This window comes from Petaurus breviceps, unplaced genomic scaffold (genome assembly GCF_028583685.1).
Source record: "Petaurus breviceps papuanus isolate PSGF00001 unplaced genomic scaffold, PetGlider_PUasm1.0 175, whole genome shotgun sequence".
In the NCBI taxonomy this organism is placed as follows: domain Eukaryota; kingdom Metazoa; phylum Chordata; class Mammalia; order Diprotodontia; family Petauridae; genus Petaurus; species Petaurus breviceps.
The window spans coordinates 50,823,236-50,849,699 of record NW_027185764.1 but is presented as its reverse complement, the minus strand read 5'-3'; the positions used below and the strand labels follow the sequence as shown (position 1 = coordinate 50,849,699).

Genomic DNA, 26,464 nt, shown 5'->3' with positions numbered 1-26,464 from the left:
TTTCTTTTTGGGATCTTTTTCAGGAGGTGATTGGTGGATTCTTTCAACCTCTATTTTGCCCTCTGGTTCTAAAACATCAGGGCAGTTTTCCTGGAGAATTTCTTGAAGGATGGTTTCTAGGTTCTTTCTTTGATCATGGCTTTCAGGTAGTCCAATAATTTTGAAATTATCTCTCCTGGATCTCTTTTCCAGGTCAGTGGTTTTTCCAATGAGATATTTCACATTGCCTTCTATTCTTTCATTTGTTTGGATCTGTTTAACACCATCTTGATTTCTCATAAAGCTTCCATTTGCTCCAATCTAATTCTGAAGCAATGATTCTCCTCAGTGAGGTTTTGAGATTCTTTTTCCATCTGGCAAATTTGGCTTTTTAAGGCATTCTTTTCCTCAGTGCCTTTTTGATCCTCTTTTGCTATTTGAGTTAGTCTATTTTTTAAGGTATTATTTTCCTCAGTCAGGCTGTTGTCTCTCATTTCATAATTTTCTTGCATCGTTCTCATTTCTCTTTCCAATTTTTCCTCCACTTCTCTTATCTGCCTCTTAAGGTCCCCTATGGCCTGTAACCAGTTCGTATTTTCCTTTGAAGATTTTGGTGAAGGAGTTCTGACTTCACTGTCTTTCTCCTTTTCCATGCTTTGATCCTTTTTGTCCCCAAAATAGGAGTCTAATGTTGGATTGCTTTGCTTGGTTTGCTTCCTTTGCCTGCTCATTTTGCCACTCATTTACTTGACTTTTGGGCTTTTTGCCACAGTAGGACTCTGCAACCAGATAGGAGAGCTTTGTCCCAAATCACTGGGGTTTTCTCACCTGCTAGAGCTATTAGTTGGCTGCCCTCTCTGAAGCCTAAACACGCTGTGGCAAGCTGGTCACACACCCCAAGACCTCCACCCTAGACCGCAATCCAGATCCAAGCAGGTTAAAGCAAGAGCAATTACCCCTCAGACTGGTCGATTGGTCCCCTTATACTCTGCAGGCCAGTAGCTGAAGCTGCCATGTGGCGGCAGAAGCCGACCCACTCCCAATTACTGGGTCCCAAAGTCCACACTGCATTGACCTCTCACTTTGTCCTTAGCATCTATGTGTTGATAAATCTGGACTACCACAGCTGCTGGTGATCTGGAGTCCCTTCTGCTGGTGGCTGGTCAGACCCACCCTGGAGCTAAAACCTCGGCTTAGGGCTGGGCTCGGCTCTCAGAGCACTGCGCTGGCCAGTTCCTGCCCACCTGCCAGGCTGTCCTCAGCAGGAAGTTAGCTTCTCTGTGTCATTTTGTGGGTTCTGTAGCTCCAAAGTTTGTTCAGAGTCCCCTTTTACATGGATTGGAGGGGGTGGGAGCCGTAGCCAGAGCCGCGCAGAGGTCCTGTTTCTACTCCGCCCCATAACCTATTTTTGATAGAGCCATGCTGACCCTATGTGATCAACACTTTCTTTTCTAGATTTTAATTTTCTCTTTAATAATTCTTTTTTTTGCTTTTTTTGGAGGGGCAATTGGGGTTAAGTGATTTGCCCAAGGTCACATGGCTAGTTAAGTGTCTGAGGCTGGATCTGAACTCAGGTCCTCCTGACTCCAGGGCTGGTGCTCTATTCACTGTACAACCTAGCCACCCCTAAGAATAACATTTTAATATTTTACCAGAAATTTTAGTTGTTTGTCCAATCACTAGCCTATATTTTGTGGAATCAACTGCATTCTGTTTTTTTTTAAATCATGGCATTTTCCCTAATTCAGTATGGTGCCATCTCTTTGGCTATCCATAGTCTATCAAGATCACCAATAGTGGCTTATCAGTCACTCTCTTGGTTCTTTTGACTACCTGAGATGCAAGTTATCTGAGCCTGGTGATTTGAACTCACCAAATATAACAAATTTTTCTTTTATTATCTACTTAATTCTCTTGGTTTTCAATTTTCTGTCAGCTATTTTTTCCCTTTCCCTGTTATCTGAAGGTTATCGGGACCATAGAATATCATAACAACAATGATATGAAAGGATGGGTTGTAGAATCAAGAAAGTCAAAACAGAAATAATTGAAAAGCTGATAATACTGGCAAGTGGAAATCATACCTGTCCTAGGGTGGTCTCAGGGAGAACAAATAAGAAGGGATGGATAAAAGAAGTGTTTCTGGGTTGGAACTGAAGAAAACAAGTAACCAACTGTATATGAGAGGTGAGAAGAGACAAGAACCAAAGATAACACCATATGTGAAGGATATGGGAGACCAGGAAGAATGACCATGCCACAGAAAGAAATGGTGAAATAAAAAATAAGTTATTAATATATTCTACTATATTCTATATTGTTATTGTAAGAGTATTTAACTCAAGTATTATTTTCTCCATGAAACCTCTCCTGATTCTATAAAATGAGAAAAATAATAATAGCACCTAAATCACAGAGTTGTTATAAAGATCAAGTAATATAACATATATAAAGTACTTGGCAAATCTTAAGGTGCTATTAGTATTATTAATTCCTCAGCTGCTACTGTCTTCCTTCCCAAACTACCTTATAGTTAATGACTTTGCATTTGATTGTATTCTGTGTATCTGAATGCGTAAGCTCCTTGCTAGTGGAGATTGTGTCATTCTTTGCACTTGGATCCACAGAACCTAGCACAGTGGATGATAGGCCTTTAGTAAATGCTTGCTTGCTTGGTTGCTTGCATCAGAAATGCTGGGCAAAGGTCAACAGTTCTACCTCTTTCCTTCTAGTGTTATTAAATGACTCCTTGAAGACAGTACTGACACTTCAAAGTAATTAGCATGACCTGGCTACTGACTGCCAGAGGAATGAGAATTGAAAGGACTTCACCTACCCATACCCAACTATGAGTGAGGGCTGGGGTGGGTAGGGTCACAGCAGGATGGATCACTGGGAAGGGGGCACTGGGAGAAGAAATGTTTTCAATGAAAGCTGAAAATGTGCTGATCAGCCCCTAAGAACTACTGGCAGTCTCACAAACAGTGATAACTCTGCCTTCTATTTCCTTAGACCCAAGGAGAAAGAAGCCACAGCAACAAACAGTTCCAGCAGATGGCGGCAGCAGCTCAGCAACAAATAAGCAAATGGCGTCTTCAGAAGTGGAAGGGAGCAGCAGCAGGAATGGGAACCCTTCCTCCCTGGGAAGCAAGGGTCCTCTAGGAAATGTCCACTTTCCCAATAGCATGGCAGTCTGGGGGAGGCTGCCTGTTTTCATTACCAAAGTTCTATTGTTTGATTTTCTGGTACCTGAACTTTTGTGCTTTCCAATTGAACACTTTGCTGTTTATTTATTGTTCCTGCTTGGTCTGATTGAGGGCTGAAGCTCTGTTTCTATTATAATCACTGATCGTGAGATGGTCAGGAGTGCCAGAGCTGTAAAGGACCATGTATACATGTAAAATGTACAATGTTACATTTTGGTCTGTCACAAAACACAATAGAATGAAAGCATAATGATACTTACTAGCTGGGTGGCACTGTGAGAAAGGCATTTGATCCCTCTGGTATTCCTTTTTCTCATATATAAAATGTAGATAGTATTATTATCACTATGTACCCATTAGAAGAGAAGAATTTTCTCTGTAAACCTTCAAATGTGTATCAATGTGGGCTATTATTAATAGGGATACATTTATTTTCTCTACCCAGTTCCTTGGCACAAATTCACTCCTTAAAAACACAGATTTAAAGCTTGAAGGGATTCTAGAGATTAGTCCAATCCCTCCTTTCCTTTACAGATAAGAGAATCAAAACTCAGATAAATTAAGTGAATAGGATAAACTGAACCAGATTAAAACCCAAGACATGTGACTCTAAACCCTATGCTCTTTCCTCTGCTGATGACAGGATTTAGAGTTAGGGAAGAAACTTCAAAACAATATTGCCCTTCAAGGTCATTCAGATAGGAAGAAGTAGCAGAACCAGCTTTTGACCTCAAGTCTTCTGATTACAGATCCAATGTTCTTATACTATGATATGCTGCTGACTTCTACTCTCTAGTCCTATTGTGAGGAAATCACTATATAACATAAAAAAGGTTTTGTTTTTTCAAAACATGCTTAATATAATGTAATTGATGCTTTAATATAAGTGAAAAGTGTATTGAATCTAAAATCAAAAGTCCCAAGTTTGAATACTAGCTCTGCCACTTATGTGTCTGTGGGCAAGTCACTTAACTTCTCACTCAGTTCCTCATCTGTAAAATGGAGGGAGAGATGTGACCTCTGAGGTCCCTTTCCACTCTAGGCTTATGAACCTATAACCCCTTGGCTTCCTGTTCTAGATCTATGATCCAATGGTCTAATAATCCTAAGTCTATGGCAAGAACCCAGATTTGACAAGGAAAAAAATCTTACGGAAATAGGTACAGACAGGTACTTACTCTCTTCTCAGTCCTCCTCTATCATCCTTTCCCTTCTCTTTCTGCAAGGGACCTCATTTTTCATACATCACTGAAAAAGTGGAGGCCATCTTTGTAAGCTTCCTCTCTCTTTCACATTTCATCTCAACATCACAGCCCATTCTCTTTCTCTCTCTCTGTCCCTTCCTCCCCCTCTTCCCCAATTTCAGAAGATGAACTGTTCCTTCTTGCTACAGATAGTCCCTCTATTTGGGATCTTCATCCCCTCCCATGTCTCCAGGAGCTCATCCCTAATCTCTCCCTAATTTTCACCCTCTATATCCTGGTTCCTCCTTTTTTGCTTGCAAACATGCACAGATCCTTCCCACCCTTAAGAAGAAACAAATGAAAACCCTTCATTTGACCTTACTATGTCCTCAAGCTACATAGTTTTATATATATGTCCTTCCTTTCAGACAAACTCCTAGAGAAAGTTGTCTCCATTTGTTGCTTCTACTTCCTCATCTCCCACTCACTTCTCATCCTGTTGCAATTCAGGCTTCTGTCCTCAATACTAAATTAAACTATTATTTTCAAGGTCACTAATGAACAACATTGCTAAACCTAATGGGTTTAGCTTCCCACAGGGTACAGCACGTGACACTGTTGACCACTACCCTTTGGATTTTTGCAACATTCCTCTCTCATGACTCTCTTCTTATGTGACTGACCCATTCTTCTCAGACCTTTGCAGAATGATCATCCATGTCCAATCCCCTATGCTTAGGTGTGTGCTAAAGAACTCTGTCACAACTTTGTCCTGTCCTCTTTTCTTTCTATGCTGGGGGTGCAAGGGTCTTCATCTGTGTATGTGTGTGTGTGTGTGTGTGTGTGTGTGTGTGTGTGTGCGATGGACCCTTTTTTAACAATCTAGTGAGGTATATGGACCCTTTCTCAAATAATGTTTTAAAGGCATAAAATAAAATACAAAAAAATCATACAAGAAACTAATTATATTGAAATAGTTATTAAAATTTTTTAAAGTCCATGTACTCTGAGTAAAGAAACTAAGTTAAGATCTTAGTGATCTCATCAGTTCCCATAGATCTAAGTATGCACCATGCAGATGACTCTCAAATTTACATGTATCTATCTATTCCTCATCTCTCTCCTGAGTTCCAGTCCCATATCCCTTCCCCCCCACCCACTGCCTTTTCTTCTCCTCGGCCTGGATATCTCAGACGCACCTCTAAAACCACTTCTCTTAACTTCTTATTTTGTCAGGGGAACCACAATTCTTCTCGTCATCGGGGTTCACAACCTAGGAGTTGCACTCAACTCTTTACTCACTCACCTCCCATTTCTAAGACTTTGCCAAATCTTGTCAACTCCAATCCCTCAAGGTCCCTGACATCTAGCCTTCTCTACTCACAACACAATCATTCTAATTAAAGACCTTTATAACCTCCCCCCAGACTACTGCATTAGCCTCCTAAGTGCTCTTTCTATATCCAGTCTCTCTTCCAATCCATCATCCACATGATATAATTGATATTCGTAAGGCATGGGTCTAATTCTGTCACTCTCCAGCTCAAGAGATTTCAGAGAACAAAATGGATTTAGGGTAAAATGCAAACCCCTTTATTTGGTGCCTTCAGAAGCTAGCTGTATCCTATCTTTCTAGGCTCCATTATATTTTCCCATACAATAACCTCCTGTATCTCTATACTTCATCCAGACTGGCATACTTGGCCATTCCATCTTGCATCTCCATGCCTTGATACAGGTTGTACTGCATCTCTGGAAGGCTATTACTTCTCACCTCTGCTTCTTAGAATCCCCAAGGCTAAGCTCAAATACCACCTCCTTGAAAAACCCTGTTAGCAATACCTAATCATCACTTCAATTTACTTTGTATAAATCTTCAATGTATTCATCTATGAGTATGTTGTATGTTCATTGCCACCACCACCACCCCCTGCCATGGAATGAAAATGCCTTCAGGATAGGGGATTTCTCATCTTTGTAGTCATGTTGGGAATTAACACATTGCCTGTCACATGGTTGGAACTTTAGTCCAATGTAGATTTAGTCCATGTAGATTGATTATAGAATATTTGATGAGTAACTTACAGCTTTTAATAAGATTATGTGTCAGTACATATGTGAACCCATAGTTTTCTTGCCCTTTTGTCAGCTGGTATCAGAACTTACCTGCAATGATAATTCTATTCACCTCTCAAATAACTATAGATACTATATTGCTTATACCTCTCATCAATGCAATCAGACCCAGTCTAGTTCCTCCCTTTATATAGCACCTGAGTTCTCAGCATTAGGTTCACATCCCTGTGTTCTGATTGCTAGTTCTATTCTAGTGCTATAGATTGCTAGTGCTATAATTAATTTTTCTACCAATTGCCTGAGGTAACATGCTGGCAGTATTCCCTTCAGAGGTTATACTCATTTCCCAGATAGCCCATCCCAGGGAGTGGAACTGTTGTGGCACTGATGCACTGTGAGAGTATCCTGGTATTTGAACAACTCTAGCTGTCGGGGAATGGTAAGAGGCAGCTTGGCAGAGTAGAAAGTAGGTCTCAAAGTCAAGAGATGTGTTTAAGGCCCACAGTGGCTATGTGATGCTAGGCTCCAAAGAAACACTCTAAGACATTAAATTCTAACACAGCTACTGATCTATATTGATACATGGAGGTTTCCTGACCTAGCATTCTCCAAGTCAAATTCACAGGTCCAGTCCAATTAAAAGAAAAAAAAATCTCCATAATTGGTTCTTTATTAGGAAACAATGCATTTCATCTACACTATATGTATTAAGATCTGGAAGAATGCTATGAGTATTATTCCTTTGGTTTCAAGACGAAAATTGTGTTCAATGTATTAAATTATTTTATCAGTCACATTTCTCCAATACATAAGTTACCATCTGGGAGAAAGTGAGGCCCCTCTGGGACTAACAAAGGCTCCTCTTAATATGGGGCTATTTTGATGTACTGGGTCTCAGCAGTGACTTCAAAGCATAAAGCCATTTCAAGAAGTATATATCTAACTTCTTGTGCAATGAGAGTATATGGTTGAGTAATTCATAGACTCCAATGAATTTGTGATTTCATCACTGTGAGTACTCTCCAATGGGCAACAACCCATCCATGCCCTCTCATCCTAGGTAATAACCCTTCCCCCATAAATGCTTCCAGTGTGCTGGGGGTTTTATTGTAGATACTTTATGTGAGCACCAAAGAAGCATGTGAGCTAACCCTAATCCACCTGCTATCCTGTGCTCTTACTACATGACCAGCCACCTCCTTTTTTGATTGTTTAACTCTTAAGCTATCTGTTCTGTGAAGTCTGGATTTGGTCAAAGGGCCACACTTGAGGACCTAGAGGGCCACAGGTTCCCCACACTTGTTAAATGAGCTTTTATATAGCTTGTTCCTTACAATTCATCATTGGTAGTAAACTTCAATCTATTTATGCCTAACACACATCTTTAGGGTCACAAACACTTTCGCTTCTTCAGAGATCATAGTATTCCATGATTTGCAGTCACATGGCATGACCAGAAGAATTCAGTTTTATGTGGATTTATATTGTTCTTATATAAAGGCAGCTGAGTAGAGTGCTAGTACTAGACTCAGGAAAACAAGTTCAAGTCCAGCCTCAGACACTAACTAGTTGTGCGACCCTGGGCAAGTCACTTGATCTCAGTTTGCCTCAGTTTCCTCAACTGTAAAATGGGAATAATAATAGCATTTACTATTAGGTTGTTGTGAGAACCAAAGGGACTCACTGGTCACCGGACAAGAAGGACCTCATAATTGGAAAACCAACAGTTAGTTTTATATACTAACTCCTTTTCTACCACTCTGATACTGTATTTGGTGAAGGGGAAGAGGGCTGCACAGGACTGGGGGCTATTCCATACCATTCCTCATTTCATGCATTACACCATGACCAAAGAATTCATCACCAAGTGGGCAATCACTCCCTGGTGATGAGCCTCTGCACTCATTTAGAATGACTGCCAGCCAGCCGGCACAGTCAGTCACTGGAACGTGCCTTTCCTGTATGGTAGAACCTGCCAGAGCTTGTGCTGTGTTAGCAAAGCCTTCAAAAAATGAGGATGACCTACATGCCGTAATGAGGCACCGAGGCAGGACCTCAGTGGTCCATGAATAATTCATACTGTTCCAATTAGTAAATATAATCCAGCTCTATAACACTACTGTAAAGGAGGAAACCTAAACTCTTACTCAAAACTTTCTATAAAAATTACTTACACTAAATTCCTATTCTAAGTCTCATTGTGGTGAGAGAAGTGACCTTGGGTTCATAAAGTCTATTCTAGAAAGTCTGACAAATCCTACCGAACTGGGAAAGTTCTGAGCATGGGCCCAATAATGGATTGCATTGTCTGTTGTATGAGGGCCAGATTAGCAAAGTTTGGAAAAGTTCAAGGTCAGGTTGGCAGCAAATGATGAATTTTTTGGCCACAGAAATTCTCAAAGACTATCTCCTAATTTATAGAAGGGTTCTGATTTGCATCAGTGAAGAAAATCCCTACAAATCATTGAAATAATGAAGAAATAAAGCATTATACACTATTTTTTATTTCTATTCACAATTTATAATTCCTTTCTTCCCAATTAAAATTTTCCTAAATGAAATTTTGAACTGAAGTATTCAAAATCTGAAACATCCAGAATATTAAGCAAGGCCCTTAAGCAAGATGCATTAATTCACATTATATATCACATCTTCTAGAGCTGTTCATTCACAAACCTGTATTAACAACTAGTTACTAACTCTACTGATGGCACTTTTGCTTCTGTCTAACCAGAATCTATTGACAGCACTTAATTAATCACCCTCCATAACCCATTATAACCTGGTAATTTCTTACCCGTCTAGTCTTCTTATACCTTATTCCAGTCCATTTAATTCAGTGACTCTGGCTTCTCTGTTGTTCCTTGTAAAACACACTCCATCTCTACTTTGTGCATTTTCACAGGCTACCTCCCACCCCTGGGATTCTTTCCCTCCTCTTCTCTGCCTCCTGGCTTCTTTCAAGTCTTAGCTAAAATCCTACCTTTTACTAAAATTTTCCCCTGGTTTACCTTCTTAATGCTAGTGCTTTCCTTCTGAGATAATCTCCAATTTGCCCTGATATATCTTACTCATCCATAGTTTGTATGTTTTCTCCCTCCACTAAACTGAGACCTCCTCAAGGGCAGAACCTGCTTTTGCCTTTCTTTGTATATTCTTAGTACAATGCCATAGTAATGGTGCTTAATAAATTTCAGTTGACTTGACTTCACTCATTTCCAACCCAATAATTCTATAATGTTTTTGTTGGTTATAGATATATGTGCTGCTGTTATTCTTTTTAAGGAACCAATTTCAATGTCAAATTTTGTGAATATGCATGCACGTATGTAGGTTATACACAAACAACAGAAGGAGGGCAAGGTGACCTAATTTCTAGCATCAACAGTTTTAAGAACTGTTGCATACACATACATAAACAATGATACTCTTTCCCCTAATGCATCCAAAATAAATTCACCATATGTTCCCAGTTAAAAATTCTGAAGTACAGAAGCAAATCAAAAAAACTTCCCACTGATTACTCTTAGGAACATGATTAGCTTCAGTCTGAAAGGAGAAAAGCATATTCTAGCTCCATGGATGAACAGAAAGTTAAAGATAGGGGTGGCTAGGTGGCGCAGTGAGTAAAGCACTGGCCCTGGAGTCAGGAGGACCAGAGTTCAGTTCCAGCCTCAGACACTTAACACCCACACACAAAAAAAACTAGCCGTGTAACCTTGGGCAAGTTACTTGACCCCAATTGCCCTCCAAAAGGCAAAAAAAAAAAAAGTTAAAGATGTAAAGTTTTCCTTGTTTTAGAAAGTTAGTTTTAATATTATTAAATATTATTAAACTTTCCATTTAAATGAATGTAGATGTATAATCTTGCCATGCTATACTCTTGTTGGTAAAATAAATTAGGCAAAATTTCTACTTCTTTGGATTTTAGGAACATCTACGAGTTGAAAAGAAAGGGAACCAAGGAAAAGGTGATGGAGTGCTAGTTTTTGGTATATTAACTGAACCTGAAAAAAGCAGTATGGAGGAGAGTATCAAGAATTATTACAATTATTACCAAAGCTTATCTAAGAATATTCCTGCCCAAATGTAGGCTAATTTTTGGGAGGAGGCAATTCAGGTTAAGTGTCTTGCCCAGGGTCACACAGCTAGTAAGTGTCTGAGGCTGGCTTTAACTGAGGTTCTCCTGACTCCAGAGTCAGTGCTCTATCTACTGTGCCACCTAGCTGGCCCTAGGGTAATTTTTAAAGTATGGTTGAAAATTCCTCACTTACTTAGTAGAGTGACTAGCTCAGTGATGAGGCGGCAAACTAGCAAGATACCTTACATACACTTGGTAAATTTATATTTCTAAAATGAAAAAAATGGAGAAGAGTTCTTTGTGTTCTCTTATATTTTTTCTTTTCCTTTTTTTTTTAGAGGGGGGAAGGCAAGGCAATTGGGGTTAAGTGACTTGCCCAAGGTCACACAGCTAGTTAAGTGTCAAGTGGCTGAGGACAAATTTGAACTCAGATCCTCCTGACTCCAGGGCCAATGCTCTATTCACTGTGCCACCTAGCTGCCCCTGTGTTCTCTTATATTTTATAAATATCCTAATCAAGGATCTTTGATTTTGTTGGTATGAGAACTCCCTCCAACAGAGATCACAATTAGTAATTTAGTAAATAAGACTTAGGTACTTGCATTGAGCTCAGAGAAATTAACTGACAAAGCTTATGTAAGAGGTGGAATTGGAACCCAGAGACTTCTAACTCCTAGCAGAGAGTTCCAAACACCCAGGCACACTTCAATTTTTTTTTCCCCTTTACATCTCCTACTTAAAACCTCTGAGGTCAGGGTTGCAAGGCCCTGCTTTCATGGTCTGCATTCATACTGAAATAAAAAACAAGTGAACTTTTGCCCTTCTGCTCTATAAGAGGCTGGGAGCTCACCTTAATCTTTGTTGAATACTGCTGATCATATAATAAGTTCTGCCTATTCGGCAGAAAACAGGATATTTTATTCACTGCTATTGTTTCATCACCAGTGTGACTTTACAGTAAAAGCCCAGGCAAATAAGTCTGTTTGGAATCAAGAAGTTTGCTTGAATTGAATGGATTTTTTTTCCCCTTTGTGGCACAATGACCTGCTTTCTCTTTATAGAACCCACTGCAAATAATAACTCAGAAGCAGAAGAAAGGGAAGCATGTAAACTGTCAAAGTCAACAAGACTACTGGGAAGGACAACATGCAAGCTTCACATTCACAAGTTTAAAAAAAACACTGAGTAGCTGGAGCCATTCTGAGAAGATACCTGAATAAATGAAGTGCAGAATGTCTGATAAGCAAGAACAGAAGAGAGAGTCTTTAACAATGACTCTTACTGGTGGGTTGCATGGTGGGCCTTGGCTAGTAACGGGAAACGTTGGCTCACTGTTCACAGCAAAGAGATCTTGGGCAGTGCGTATCACAGTGGAGTCCTGAATATCTGCGGGACTCTTCACATTAAACAGCAGCATGAAGACATTGCTTACGGAACAGAGGACGATCTTATGGGCTTCTACAACTTCTTTCAGATCTTCAGTATAAAATACCACATCCACACACTGGCAACAGAACAACAGGTTATGGAGGTCGGAGTTATAGTGTGATGCTTCGCCCTTTAAGACAGGCATTTTTTCTATTTTAAAAAAAAGAGAAAAGAAAAATAACAATCCTTGTATAGCTTTATCAAAACTTAACATTCTTTTAGTGGTTTTTTGTTTGTTTGTTTTGGGGATAAGATTTAGAGTAACAAGGGACCTTAGAAATGATCTCATCTAACTTCCTTGCTTCCTAACTTCCTCAGACAAGTCATCTAAATTGCTCAAGATAACACAGGTGAGAACCAGAGCTGAGTTTACAACCAAAGACCTCTATTTCCAAATCAAGTGCTCCTTCCTTTAGAGGTAAGTAACAATTTCATCATATTTTGAAGAATTACAGAATTTTACAACATACACATGAGTGATTTTTCCTATTTATATTTTTAAAAGTTTTATTTTCACTTACAGAACAAGTGGATAATGCATATATGTAGAATAAAACCCACATTATGATTTTATAAAACATAATTTCTTAAATTCTATTTCAGGGGTTACCATTCTTTGCTTTGGGGTATACAGTCAGCAAACTCTCCCACTCCTCTCTCAAGCAGTTCTCTTGGGAAGAACAATTTTATTGCATCCCTATATACACTTTGCAATGGCCTTCCTAGCCATCAGCCAGAGAATTAATTGAGCTCAATTTTTTGAAAAAAAAAAAAATATTTTACTTTATTTCTGAAAAGTTGCAGAGACTTTTCCTAACAAAATTATATAATTGGTAAACGGTTAACCTAGGGACTATGGGCAGTATAGAAACATTTATACCTCAATTTCAAATCAAAGTAAATGTATCTGAAGTTAAAGAACTGTAGTTTAGGAGACTCCCACCTATTGTAAACATGAAAACAATTCTGAGCAAATGCTTATGATAGTAGATGGAATATCTTTAGAACAAAATTATTTACATACTTATTTATTAGCAAGTTTCAAAGTTATTCCACTGAATCTATTAAGTGACAACAATTTTTCTATCATTACACCTATATGAGCTATAAAGATACCTGGTTGTTCAAGCTGAGGTGGCCTAATTCCATGACACTTGCCACTTTTTTTTCTTTTCTTCATTTTTTCAGATGACTTTTGATTCAAGGTTTGAATCATAAAATATTCCAACTATATATAACATGAAAAAATAAGTAAAATACAAAATCACTAAAATTACATATTTGACATTAGCATTGAAAAGAGTGGTCTATATTTCTATAGATATAGGTCTATAGCCATAATAATTTTAATAGTTCAGAATAGTTGGTAAAATATAATATAAGAGGGTACATCAGGGGAATTCCCTGAGCAATTTAATGAAGTTTCTAATCAACTTGATGACGTTGCAGAGTGTGAATCTTTGTCAAAGGTCAGGAAAATGCCTCCCCAGAGAAGCACAGGGTCACTTGTTTAAAGAGGAGACAGCTCCTAATTGATTTTCAGTGACTAGGGCTGTCTCTAAGATGACTGACTGGTAGAGACTCAAGAGTATGGATTCTATCTGGAAGAATCACCACTTTCTGTTGTCTATAAAAATGAGGTCGCAAAACCAGCTCAACCTTTTCATGATTTCCCTTTCATCTTTCCCTGTTTAGAAGACAGACCAACCCACAGCAGAAAAGATCAGAATACTAGAGAAAGGACAGTTTGTATACATTCACAGTCTCCTAACTAGTAACAGTAGACCCCTGTCACGGTGCTTTGGAAAAAGTTACATGTGGTTTTCTGAGCACTGGTTATAGAGACCTAAGAATGGACCTTTCCAGTGCAAGAGATGGTGGCTGGCAGAGGCAGGCATGTGCTTGCCCACTGGACCCCAAAGGTATTCCTGAGTAGCATCTTTCTCAAGAGAAAAGAGAACAGATCATATAATCTCTATGGCTCAGAAGTGAAGGAGACCTGTCACTTGGGGAAGCAAATGACTTCAACCTTAATCCTTTCCTGATACTAAAAGCAAGTTATTTAGACACCACCACCTTGATAATATGATTATGTATCCAGCAAGCTTAATGGATATTCCCCTTTTGGGGGCATCCAAGATGTCAGTGGATTAACAGTGAGACTAAAAAGAGACTAACCGGAATGTCAGAACTACTTTTGAATACTGTATGTTTTTTCAGTACCAACTCCTTATAATCTTTTGAGGGCCTTATTTGTTCTATGTATCTGTGAATCCTTCATATCATTTGGATTTTGTGTGGGTTGAAAAATAGGTTGACCTACCCAATATACATTTATTACCTTGAGTGCTTATTTGAGCAGTGAGAACCCTATTGCTTACAATTTGGGAAATAAACACAAACCTATAAAGGGAGATTTACTGGTATAAACTGAAGTATGGGGGTAAGGGGTGGTGACACATCATCTTTGGGCAATCCTTTTTTCAGAAGTGGGAGGGCAAAGTGGAGATAGTGGAGGCTGATGGCTATGTGTAACAGAAGCATATATGCTTATCAACCCTCTGATCAACCACTTTTATGAAACTAGCAATTATCTCTGGTCTTCAAGAATTATGAAATTTATATGTGTGTGTGTGTGTGAGCTTTATCCCTATTTATTTTATGAGAAAAAAGAAACAATACTTGAGGATCTAATGAAGGGAAACTGATCAATCAAGATAACACTGTTAGACTGATCTTTGCACAGCTCAGTTGATATAAGCACAGAAAATAAGTGGAGGGATAGGTAAGAGAGACCACAAGGTGTTAACAACTTAAAGTACAAATAAAGCTTTTTTTTTAAACTTTGTTACCCCTTTATAAGGTATTAAGAAATACTCATTTATTGAATTAGAAAGCAGCCTGCCATTGGCTAGATGAAGAGCCATCATACTCTTAATGGTCTTTAAAGAACAAGCTTCCTAGTTGTGGAACAGATAAGAAAGGAGCTCTGCACAGTATTAATTCCTGCAAGTAAAGGAGAGTTAGTTCTTTTAGTCAGGAGTCAAGTCAATAGAGGGGCAGATCCAGAAGGCCTAGATGAGCACCCTGTCAAAAAGAGATGCATCCACAGTGGAGCAGCTTAAGAAATAGAAGGGAAGGGAAAAGACATTGGGGCTTTGCAGTGCCACAGGAGTGAGTTGTCTTAGTTACATGTATTCCCTTTTATGTGTGTATCACTACCAGTGACCTCCATATATGTACCTACTCTTCCCATAGACATTACATACATACATCTATATTTATACACATATACATGAGAGCATCCTCCATGTTTAAGGTGTGAATGTTTTATAGCTACTGAACCTTCTTTACCATCTCAGTAAAATGCCTTTCTTTTGAACTAATTATCCCAATAGGCTGACTGTTAAATGGTAGTGCACTGGTAGGGGCTAATGGTTCATAATTTTAACAGTATAGATCCACAGAATACCTTGAACCCAAGACAGTTACTCTACAGGGACCAACCTGCAACCTGTGAGTGCTAACTTGGAGGGATACCCAAATATCTTTATAAAAGGAAAAAAATGTAAGATGGTAATAGAATATGGCTATAAGAATTAAGAGTAGCAAGAACTTTTCTCTAAAATGTATTTCATGTGTAAATCATGCAAAATAGACTCTTATTTGTCAAAACATAATTAAACAAATTACTCATACAAGAAAGAATTGTTTATTCTCTTGAATAGCCCATAAAGCTAAAACCTGTAATTGTGTGACTAGTAATAATTTTCTCAGTATTCTAGTCACAGGAGGAAGTATGGTGGTAAGTAAGAAACTGATATAATTACCAGATGTCTGCAGTTGGTCAAGATAATGATCTATTCCATAATAACTAACCATTTGCTATGAATGTGGTTTGTCACAATTCTGAAAGAAATTTCCAAAGCCAGTCATATGGTCTCTTCCTCACTCCTTCCCTTGACATGTACCCTTCAATTTCCCAAATACCTTCAAGAGTTGATTGTGTTGCCAAATTGTGTGTGTATGTGTTTCAACTTCTGAATTCTGGATTAGTGCTAAAATGCTTTTTTAAAATTTATAAATAGCTCTAAATTCTATCCCTTTCCAACCATTAAAATTCCTGTTCATGTTTCTTTTATTTCCTGTTACCCCATTATCAAGGATCTCACGATTTCTCACTCTTTTTTAGAGAGAAAGCTAAGAACTGTACCTCTAATTTCACTGGTGTAAATAATTGCTGGATGGTCAATCTATTAATTCAAGCTGGCAACTTTTCTGCAATTTATATTCTTAAAGAGGTACCTAGAACTCATAGAGGTTAAGAAACTTGCACAGGGTCAAACAGCCAGCACATGCTGAAGGTAGAACTTGAACTTGGGTCTTTGTTGTTCCAAGACCGGCACTTTATTCCCTATACCATGATGCCTCTTGTTCGTTATTATTTTTATTTTTCTGGAGGCAATTGGGGTTAAGTGACTTGCTCAGTCACACAGCTAGTAAGTGTCTGAAACTGGATTTGAATTTGAGACTTGAACTTGAATGGACTTCAGGGCTAGTGTTCTATCCACTGAGCCACCTAGCTGCCTGCCCCTCTTTTTTTTTTTAATTAAATTTCGTTTTATTTTCAAAAATAATATTAGTCTTGTCTTCCAGGATCCTCCCTCCTTCCCCCATGAGTTCTACAAGTTCTTAACCTGCGCTTAGGTCTCTGCCATTATAAGCAAGTGGGAAAGGTTCTGTGGGCTCAGGAAGGCAGAACTGTAGATTCTTTTTTGGTCTGGGATCCCTCCCCTGGTTATTCCTCTGCAGTCTGGGCTAGATGCAGGAAATGAGATTCTGCTTCATGTCCGAGGTCTAAGCTATACCCCTGCTGCTCCTGGCTTCTGAACGTCCTTCTTTCTCCACACATGGCCCAGGGCCTCCTTGCCTGAGAGTGGTCCCTTTCCCATTCTGCCCAGGACTATGGATTCAAGTCTGGCCTCTGACACACAGTAGCTGTCCAACTCTGCCATTCCTTCCCCCTCCCCAGACCCCCAGGCAACACTCTGAGACGGTAAGTTTGTCACACTGAAGAAATCCATCTCCTCCAAATAAAGGACAAAAGTAATTTTATAATGACCAGTATCAAGAACACCATGTTTGTGTTCCTGCTAGTGCCAGACAGCTGTCTATGCACGAAGTGCAGGTTGTGCTTCCTCCTGGGGAAGACTGTAAAAGGTCAAGAAGAATCCTTTACTCTGCAGTTCATCAGGGAGAATTAAAGAAGTGTTTCATTGAAAGTCCAGAAGCAGAACTTTGAGAAGAAAACAAAGATGAAAAAGCATCTGAAGAGACAAAGGAGGATGTTCATTTGTGGCAAGAGGCTGGAAGGCAGAAGAATTCAACATAGATAAGGAAGGGAGGAAGGATAACCAAATATTTGGCCTCCGTTAATAGGTATGAAGTCCTTCCCCTAGAAGGGGAAGCTGGACTATCTCAGGAAGACAGTTTTCTGTGTTCCAAGAAGTATTCCAGAGGGGGCAGCAGGAGAGAGGCTGTGCAGTAATAGAAAAGGAAGAAGTAACCTATTATTTTTGCACCTGATGTATACAAAAGAGAATCAGCTTCTTCCCAAGACCTGTCAAACCTGACTACCATAAGGCACTCTGGATGATTCATATGGGCGTAGAGCTTACTGGCAAAAGGAAGCTAAAACACTTTGTCAGGATGATGAAATCCTGGACAAGAAACTGAAGATCCTTGGGGCACAGGTGGTGTTTTTTTAATTGCCACAGCCACTTGAAGGCAGGAGTTTCTAGAGGGTAAGGCAGAAATTGAAAGTCAACATCAAGTTAAAGAAGGTAGCTGAGGAACTTTGGATTTCTGGGCCACAATTTAAAACAAAAGAATGAGGAACTCTTGGCCCAGGAATGAATTATAAGTAACCAGTATTTTTTTTTTTCAGGAACAGTAAAATATATATTTGTCTTGAGTTATGACTCTAATCAGGGAGGCTTTTCCTAAAAAAGAAGAAAGGAGGAGAAAATTGACCAGATGCACCAAGGTATCACTGAAAGAACAACCACCTGCAGAATAGCAGTGCAGAGGACCGCTAGTTTATAGGATACAACATCCAAGTAGGAACCGTCGATAAATTTCACGGCTTTAGAGGTCTATGCAAAAATGGAGTTTCTCTGCTGGGCAGGTTGCTCAACGGGGCTCCCAAGTCTGCTGTTTTCTGCAGCTCTAGTCTCTACTGGAAGGTTAGCATTCTGTTGAATACACAGGCCTCTCTCTTTGTCACTACCAGAAGCCATACTGCTTTAAAGACATTCCTGGCCCCAAGTATCCAGGTTGTTCTTCAGTGTGTTTCCTCATCTGTACCTCAAGCTCTCTCAAACTGACTCTGCAATTAGATAGATGGGGTTTTTCCTTCTGGGTGAGTAGCTCTACTGCTAGACTTCATGGCTGATGTGAGGAGAGAGCAGAGAGAAATCCCCTCTTTATTCCCTATCCAGGGCTGCTCCTCCTCAAGGACTGGGCTCCCTCTCAACTACTTGATCCTACCTGAACTCCCTGGAACTCTTAAAACACTCTCTGACTTCCAGATGTCTCCAGAGCTTATCTATTTAAAGCCTCTAGAGGTATGACCAATTTTCATTCCAGTCAATGACTTTGACCTTTCAATTTGAATAAAGACATTCACACTTTGTCAAGGAATAGCAAGATGCTAACATCCTGTTAACACATTAGTATTTCATCATCTATGATTTCACCCTGGGATTATATGACTGAGATATAGGAGAGGAACCAAATCTCCAACCTCCATCCCTCAACCCTTTGAAGTAGATGGCAAAATGATAATGCATGACAGAAGGAAGAACTACACAATTACTAATTCCTTATTTGCTAAGGAAAAATACAATATTCATACTGAAAAGCATAGAACAAAATTGGTTACCAGGGAGTTGAATTTTAAGATCAGTGAGGAGATGGTAGAACAGCACTCTGAATGGCCAACAGTGAACTCAGGTCAGAATGACTACATCCCACAGTACTCAAAGAACTATTATAATGCATTTAAATAACAATAGGATACAAACTCCTTGAGGGAAAGAATGTTTGGGTTGGGTTTTTTTTTGGGGGGGGGGAGCTTCTTCACATGCCCAGCACCTAGAACAGTGCCACATAATAATGACAGTTAGCATTTATAGAGGCTTTAACGTTACATGCTACCTCATTTGATCTTCAAAATAAAAACTAAGTGTTGTGGGAGGTTTATAACTTACGAAGGGTCACACAGCTAAAGTCCAAGAAAGGATTTAAACTCAAATCTTCCTAACTTCAAGTCCAGTGCATATCCCCATACCACCTACCTGTCTTTTACACATTTACAACACTTGAACATAATAGGAATTTGATAAGAGCATTCTGTACTGAAATGAACATGATCACAGATCCACAAAATGGATCTTTCAATGATCTCTGAAAGATCCTGGAAAATTGAATAGTTGCTGCCAGCATGGAGAAGAACAAACACTGTACTGATTTTCAAAAATGGGAAAATGATAGAGGTTACAAATTACAAATCTGTGAATCTGACTTTGACTTGCCACAAATGTCTGAAACATATTATTAAAGAGATGGTTTATAGGCATTTATATAGAGAACCGATGGTTACTCAGAATCATGGCTTCATCTAAACAGATCATTCCAAACTAAGAGTATTTCCTTTTATTTCCTCTAATTCTATGATCCTAAAATACTATAACAAGGTTATCAGATAGATGGTCAAGGGAATATGGCAGATATATAGCATATCTGCATTTTAGCAAAGCCTTTTACAAAGTCTCTCACGTCAAGCTTGTGGAAAAGATGGACAGATGTGGACCACAATCCAGTAGGTGAATTCAAAAACAGCTCACCATATTTATAGCAGTTCTTTTTGTGGTGGCTAAGAATTGGGAATTGAAAGGATGCCCATCATATGAGGACTAGCTAAACAAATTGTGGTATATAATTGTGATGGAATATTATTGTGCTATAAAAAAATGACAAGGAGGATGATTTTAGAAAAATCTGGAAAGACTTACATGAACTGAAGCAAAGTGAAATGAACAGAACCAGGAGGGCATATACATAGCAACAGCAATATTGTTCAATGAAGAACAATGAATGATAGCTATTCTCAGCAATACAATGGTCCAAGACAATCCCAAAGGATTAATAATGAAGCATGCTATCCACTTCCAGAGAAAGAACTGATATTGCCTGAATACAGACTGAAGCATGCTATTTTTCACTTTCTTTCTATCATTCATTTTTTTATTCCAGTCTTTTTGTACAAAATGACTCATATGGAAATGTTTTGCATAACTGCACATGTATAATCTATTTTAGATTGCTTACCATCTCAGGAAAGGGGGGAGGGAGGAGGGATTGAATTTGGAACTCAAAACTTTTTTAAAATGTTAAAAATTGTTTTGACATATAATTGGGGGGAGAAATAAAATATTGTTTAAAAAATCAGCTAAGAGGGGCAGCTAGGTGGCACAGTGAATAGAGCACCGGCCCTGGAGTCAGGAGGACCTGAGTTCAAATTGGGCCTCACACACTTAACACAAAAAGCTAGCTGTGTAACCTTGGGCAAGTCACTTAAGCCCAAGTTCCCTACCTTCCCCCTCCAAGAAAAAAAAGCAAAGCAAAAAGACAAAAAAACAAAAAACATCAGCTAAGAGAAATTACTAATTCAATTCAAAAGTACCTACTGTGTATAAAGCATTAAGATGAGTACTATATATTCAAAGATAAAAATTAGTCACTAACTCCAAGAAGTTGAAGATGGGGGAGAGAGACATGTGGAATATAACATGTATGCAAATAAGAAAACAAAAAAAAATTATGTAAAAGAAATATAAAAAGCTTTGGGGATGGGGAAAAGCACTAACAAATTAGAGCACCAAGAGAGGACCAGTGAAGGAGGTACCTGAGCTAAATTTCAAAGTACACTAAATTCTGAGATAAGAGTGAGGCAGGTATAGGTGCTTGTGCCAAGGTTCCAAAGATGAACGTTTTGCATAGAAAAGAGCAAATGGACCAGTTTGGCAAGAATGTGGAGTGAATTTGGGAATGAAATGAAATAAGTCCAGAAAGATAGGCCGAAGTCCAACTGTGAAGTTTTAACTGCCAAAGAAGAATTTATCCTAGAGGCAACAGAGTCACTGAAGCTGGTAAAACATGGAGCTGAAATGCTTGGACTTGCTTTAGAAATACTGATTTGGCAGGTCTGCAGGGGATGGATGAGAGAGATGAGAAGCAGGGAGAACTCTTAGAAGGGTAGTTGGATTTAGTGTTCCATTCCTTTAATCAATCATCCTGAGATGGCTACCCACCCCCATTCTTTAAGCACCCACGGGTATGCATGTTGGAAATACATGCACAGTGTGTATGTAAGTGTCTCATCCGTTCCGAAGATTTGGGAAGAAATGGGTACAACAGGGAGAATTTCTATTGTTTCTCTGCATCTTATTTCTGACTATGGTTTGTGATAACAACATACTAAGTGTCTGAACTGATGGGTACCAAGAGCCTTTAGACAGTGTAGTGACTCTAAAATATGGGGAGAGTAAGCCAAACTAGAAACAGTAGATTCTGAATGTAATATTTGATAAATACTTCATCTTCTAGGCTAGATAAGAACCTGAAAGCCAAGAGGGAAATGCCATGTGCAGGAAGATTCCATGCTGGGGAATTAGAAAATTGCCCAAATTTATTCAGGATGGCATTACTGCTAACATGTGATTAAAAATACAGGCACGACCTAGCGATAACAGTTCAAGGAGACCACCATCTGGCAGCTAACTCAATTCTTGCACTCTGAGATAATTCAAATCCATTAGCTGGATTTTCATCTATGTGACCACATATGCAAGATAATACCATTCCATAGATACTTACCTATACCCATGTTACCTCTATCTAACCCATTAAAAATAATGGAGAGTTAGGATAACTGTTGCTAGACTGGAAACAGGCAAATGTACTGAGTTTCAAAGCAAAGAAAATGGTAGAGATTCCCACATTCAGATGTCACATTGTCCAAGGAGAAGGGATGAAGATGTGAACTAGGGAAGTGGCCATGTAAGCAGAATGATGGAGATGAATGAAAGAATATTTTGAAAAAATCAATAAAATCAGCAAAATCTATAAGATTTGGCAATTGATTGGATATGGGGGATGAGGTAGAGTGAAGAATCTAGTATGACTCTCAGGTTGTTAACCTAGGTGACTAGAAGGTTAGTGGTACCCTCAACAGAAAGAGGGGAGTTAGGATGACTATAAGTAGAATGGGGCAACTAGGTGGTACAGTGGATAGAACACTGGGCTTAGAATTGGGAGGAACTGAGTTCAAATACAGACTTAAACACTTACTATCTGTGTGATCCTGGGCAAGTCACTCATCCCTTATTTGCCTCAATTTCTCACCTGTAAAATGAGCTGGAGAAGGCAATGGCAAAACATTCTAGTATCTTTGCCAAGAAAATCCCAAGGAGAATGTAATTTCCTTGAGGGTAGGGACTGTTTCAAATTTGTCTTTGTAGCCTCAGTGCCTAGCACATGATTTAAAAATGAGTTTCGTATTGATTATAATTGAGTTGGAGGATGATGGTTTTAGAGGGAAAGAGGAGTTCTGTTTTGAATATCATTGGTTTGAATAGAGGGTAATTTCTTATGGAACACTCCATAAATCTATCGGTTTTTGGCTCTGTCCATACTTTATGACTGGATGAAGCAGAACTGGCATCCTTATCAAATTTATAGATGCCACCAAACTGTTAGGGATTATAGTAGGGGATTCAAAAAGATCTTGACAGGATAGAATGAGAGGCCAAATCAAATAAGATGAAATGTAATAAGAATAAATGAGAAATCTTGTTTTTAAAAAAAATCAAACCCAAAAGACAAAATGGAGGAAGCATGATTTGACAACAGTTCATTTGAGAAAGACTCATAGTACAACACAGTGGTCAAAAAAGCTAATGTAATATTAGACTGTATTAAGATAACACAGTGTTCAGAACAAGGGAGGTGGCAGTCCCACTGTACTCAGCCCTAACCAGACCATATCTAGAATATTATATTGTTTTGGGCATCATGTTTTAGGAAGGATGCTGACAAGCTGATGTACATCCAGAGAAGACTCACCAGCATGGGAAGGAGACCGGAGATCATGACATAAGAAGATCCATCAAAGAAACAGAAGCTGTTTAAACTTGCAGAAGAGAAGACTTGGAGAGAAATCTATAGCAAGTGAAGGGCTGACAAGTGGAAAAGGGATTAAATTAATTCTGCCAAGGAACAGGAGTAATGAATGGAATTTGTAGAGGTAGATAGAAACTTGATATAAATGCAGAAAGAGAAACTAGGTGGTGCCAAAGTGCAAAGAGCACTGGACCTGGAGTCAGGAAGACTTATCTCCCAGAGTTCAAATCCAGTCTCAGACACTCACTAGTTGTGTGACCCTGGGCAAGTCACTTAACCCTGTTTCCCTCAGTTCTTCATCTGTAAAATGAGCTCAAGAAGGAAATGGCAAACCACTTTGGTATCTTTGCTAATAAAACCCCAAATGGAATCATGAAGATTAGAACACAATGGAACAGCAACAACATAAATGCAGAAGATTTGACTAGCCCACTGGATAGATGGACATCTTGTTTATCATTTTTTTTTTAGTAGAAAACAAATAGAACTTTATTTCAAATAAGAGAGCATATTCTCTCAAATTACAGTTTACCAACAGCACATCAACTCCAGTACAAGCTTTTCATGAAGCACTGCATAATACCACCATGCCAGAGTATTTTTTCAATAAGCATTATTCATTCCACAAAACTCTGTCCAGCCCACAGTATGCAAGACACTGGGTTGTTAACGATGCCCTTTCATCACTGAGCTAGATTTTTATTTGGCAAGACACAGGTACTTTGTTGGGATGCTAAGTTGGTTAGTTGCTTTTGCAGGGGTGGGGAACCTGAAGCCTCGAGGCCCTCTCAACCCTATACATGGCCCTCTCAGTCCTCAAGTGTGGCCCTTTGACCAAATCCAAACTTCACAGAACAGATCCCCTTAATAAAAAAGATTTGTTTTGTAAAACGTGGGCTCAGTCAAAAGGCTGCACCCAAGGGCCTAGAAGGCCACAGGTTCCCCACTCCTGCTGGGCAATGGTATTAAACTGGAACAGAAATGTGGCCATTAAACATACATAAAGATCCCTGAGGGCTGCATATTGACCTAGAAAACCACATATTAACATTTATTAACATTATTTGTGTTCTTCTGTACTTTCATTTATTTTGTTAACTATTACATTTTAATCTGGTTTGGGCAGTAAGCTAGGAGTATTTGACACTTCTGCTCAGAAGTAAATGAGGACAGCATACACAATGTCAATGACTATAAGAAAGGAAAAAACATTCACAAATTTAGAAATGGAAAAGCAAGCAAAAAGGGGATCCAGAAAAGAGCCCTCAAAGAATTTAAATAACTTCATTTGCAGTTTATTTAAGTAATAAATAAACTGTAATGGATGCATTATGGTTTGAAATTCATTTACAGTGTAAATTACCACAAATATATATTTTAGTGGTGGTGTTGTTTAAAATTACTTATCACATTTTTTTAATTGTAGAAGCTTCATTATCTAACTATATGCAGCCAAAATTAATAAAATACTTATTATGTCTAAATAACACAAAGGATTCAATATATTTGACTATTAACTTTCTTTGTGTTCAGTCAGTTTAGCAGGCTCTTTTTAGTTTCCCACTATTATGAAGAACTGAGGCAGTCAGAATAATAGCTAATTGGATTAGGAGTCTAGAATCCTAACTCCCTAATCATCTGATAAAAGTAGTAATCCAAACTGCTGGTCTGAATAGTGACAGGGCCACCAGGATAGTGGTGTGGGTATCACGAAAGTATACGTCATTAGGGAAAACTGTTCTTTGAAAGTCAGATAACAATAAAATTTAGCTCTGGGCCCATCAATAGTATCAACAATTAATATCAGATTTACAATAACTTTATTTGTATAAAAATGTATTTTTACATAACAGCTAATAATATACCATTTAAATAGTCCCCAAAGTTCTGAGTATCTTGTTTAAATAATGGAAAACAAGTCATGTTAAGAAAAATGAAATTTCTCATTTTAGTCTAATAAAATGTCTACTCAGATATTATTAATAAGAGTTTTTATTACATGCATGTTCATCTCAAAGTAAATATTAAGACAGTAGTTGACATTAAGGAAAATAGCTGATCTACCATAACTACTTAAAACAGTTTTTAAAAAACCTTCAGAGGAACTTCTACTTACCACGCCTCCAAAATACTTCCCAACATAGAAGTCATTGAGGCTGTGTAGTTCAAGGTAGGTGGCTCCTAGTTCCTTAGCAAGTTGGATCCCTTCAGAAGAAGTGACGCAGTTCCCTCTGTCTGAGGTACACAGTGGGCAAGTACAGGGTAATTCTTCTGAGGGAAAAACTTTGAATCAGAGGACATTGGAATGACACAGAAGCATGTGTCTTAACAGCTAACACCAACAAGTAGGCTTCAGCATTAGCAATTAAACAACATGTTATGATTCATACCTGTACTCTAGGGAGTCACTAAACACACTAGATCTGCAATGTGACACTTTTTAAAAAGGTAATGAGAGCAGAAAAGATCCTAGGGCAAATTAATATAAATAGAAAGAAAAACAATCTGAAGTTAAGAACACTAAAGAATTTTTTTTATTAGGTGAATAGCTATTTTCCCTAATAAATGGGCCAACAGCCACAGAGTTATGAACTGTGGAAATCCACTTTTAGGTATGATAGTGCCTGATATAATCTTGAGCAAGAGAAAAACAATTTACACTGGGTAGTTAATAAAAAAAATTAGTTTAACTTATTTCATTATCAGCATTTTAACCAGTCAGTTCATCAACAAGCATTTATTAATCAGCTACTGTGTGTCAAGTGGGGCACAGTGAGTAGAGTGCCAGCAAGACCTGAGTTCAAACCCAGTCTCAGACTTCCTAGCTGTATGATCCTTGCCAAGTCACTTAAGCCTGTTTGTTCAGTTCCTAAAATGTAAAATGAGCTGAAGAAGGAAATGCTAAAACACACCAGTATCTTCGCCAAGAAAACCCCAAGTTGGGTCATAGAGTCTCTGACATGACTGAAACGACTCAACAAGAGCAAGAGATACGTGAGGCCCTGTGCTAAATGCTAGAGATATGAAGAAAGGCAAAAGTTCCTGTTTCCAAGGAGCTCATAGTCCATGGGAGAGAGCAGAGTCACTGAACTGAGTTTTAGCTTCAATAAATTATTTAAACCGCTTCACAAAGCTTTCATTGGGCTTTGTACCTTTATATTAAAAGAATTCTTCATGCTCAAAATTAACTGAAAAGACCAAAATCACTAATCCTCAAACATTTCATTCTCCTTATAAACTGTACAAACCTATGCACCCATTAATCT

General features: G+C 38.6%; 1 protein-coding gene across 8 annotated transcripts in view; it reads right to left on the bottom strand.

The window, feature by feature from the left end:
- RHOBTB3 (Rho related BTB domain containing 3) overlaps positions 1 to 26,464 on the bottom strand; it is a 91,097-nt gene that overhangs the window by 51,449 nt on the left and 13,184 nt on the right. For 5 of the 8 annotated variants that reach the window (XM_069085130.1, XM_069085132.1, XM_069085133.1 and 2 more), the window contains exons 4-6: positions 25,315 to 25,481; positions 13,071 to 13,182; positions 11,739 to 12,104 (exon numbers count right to left, since the gene is read on the bottom strand). In XM_069085130.1, the coding sequence (XP_068941231.1) occupies positions 11,739 to 12,104; positions 13,071 to 13,182; positions 25,315 to 25,481 (645 nt within the window). The remainder of the gene's footprint in view (positions 1 to 11,738; positions 12,105 to 13,070; positions 13,183 to 25,314; positions 25,482 to 26,464) is intronic. The other 3 variants (XM_069085136.1, XM_069085134.1, XM_069085137.1) reach the window with 2 other exon arrangements.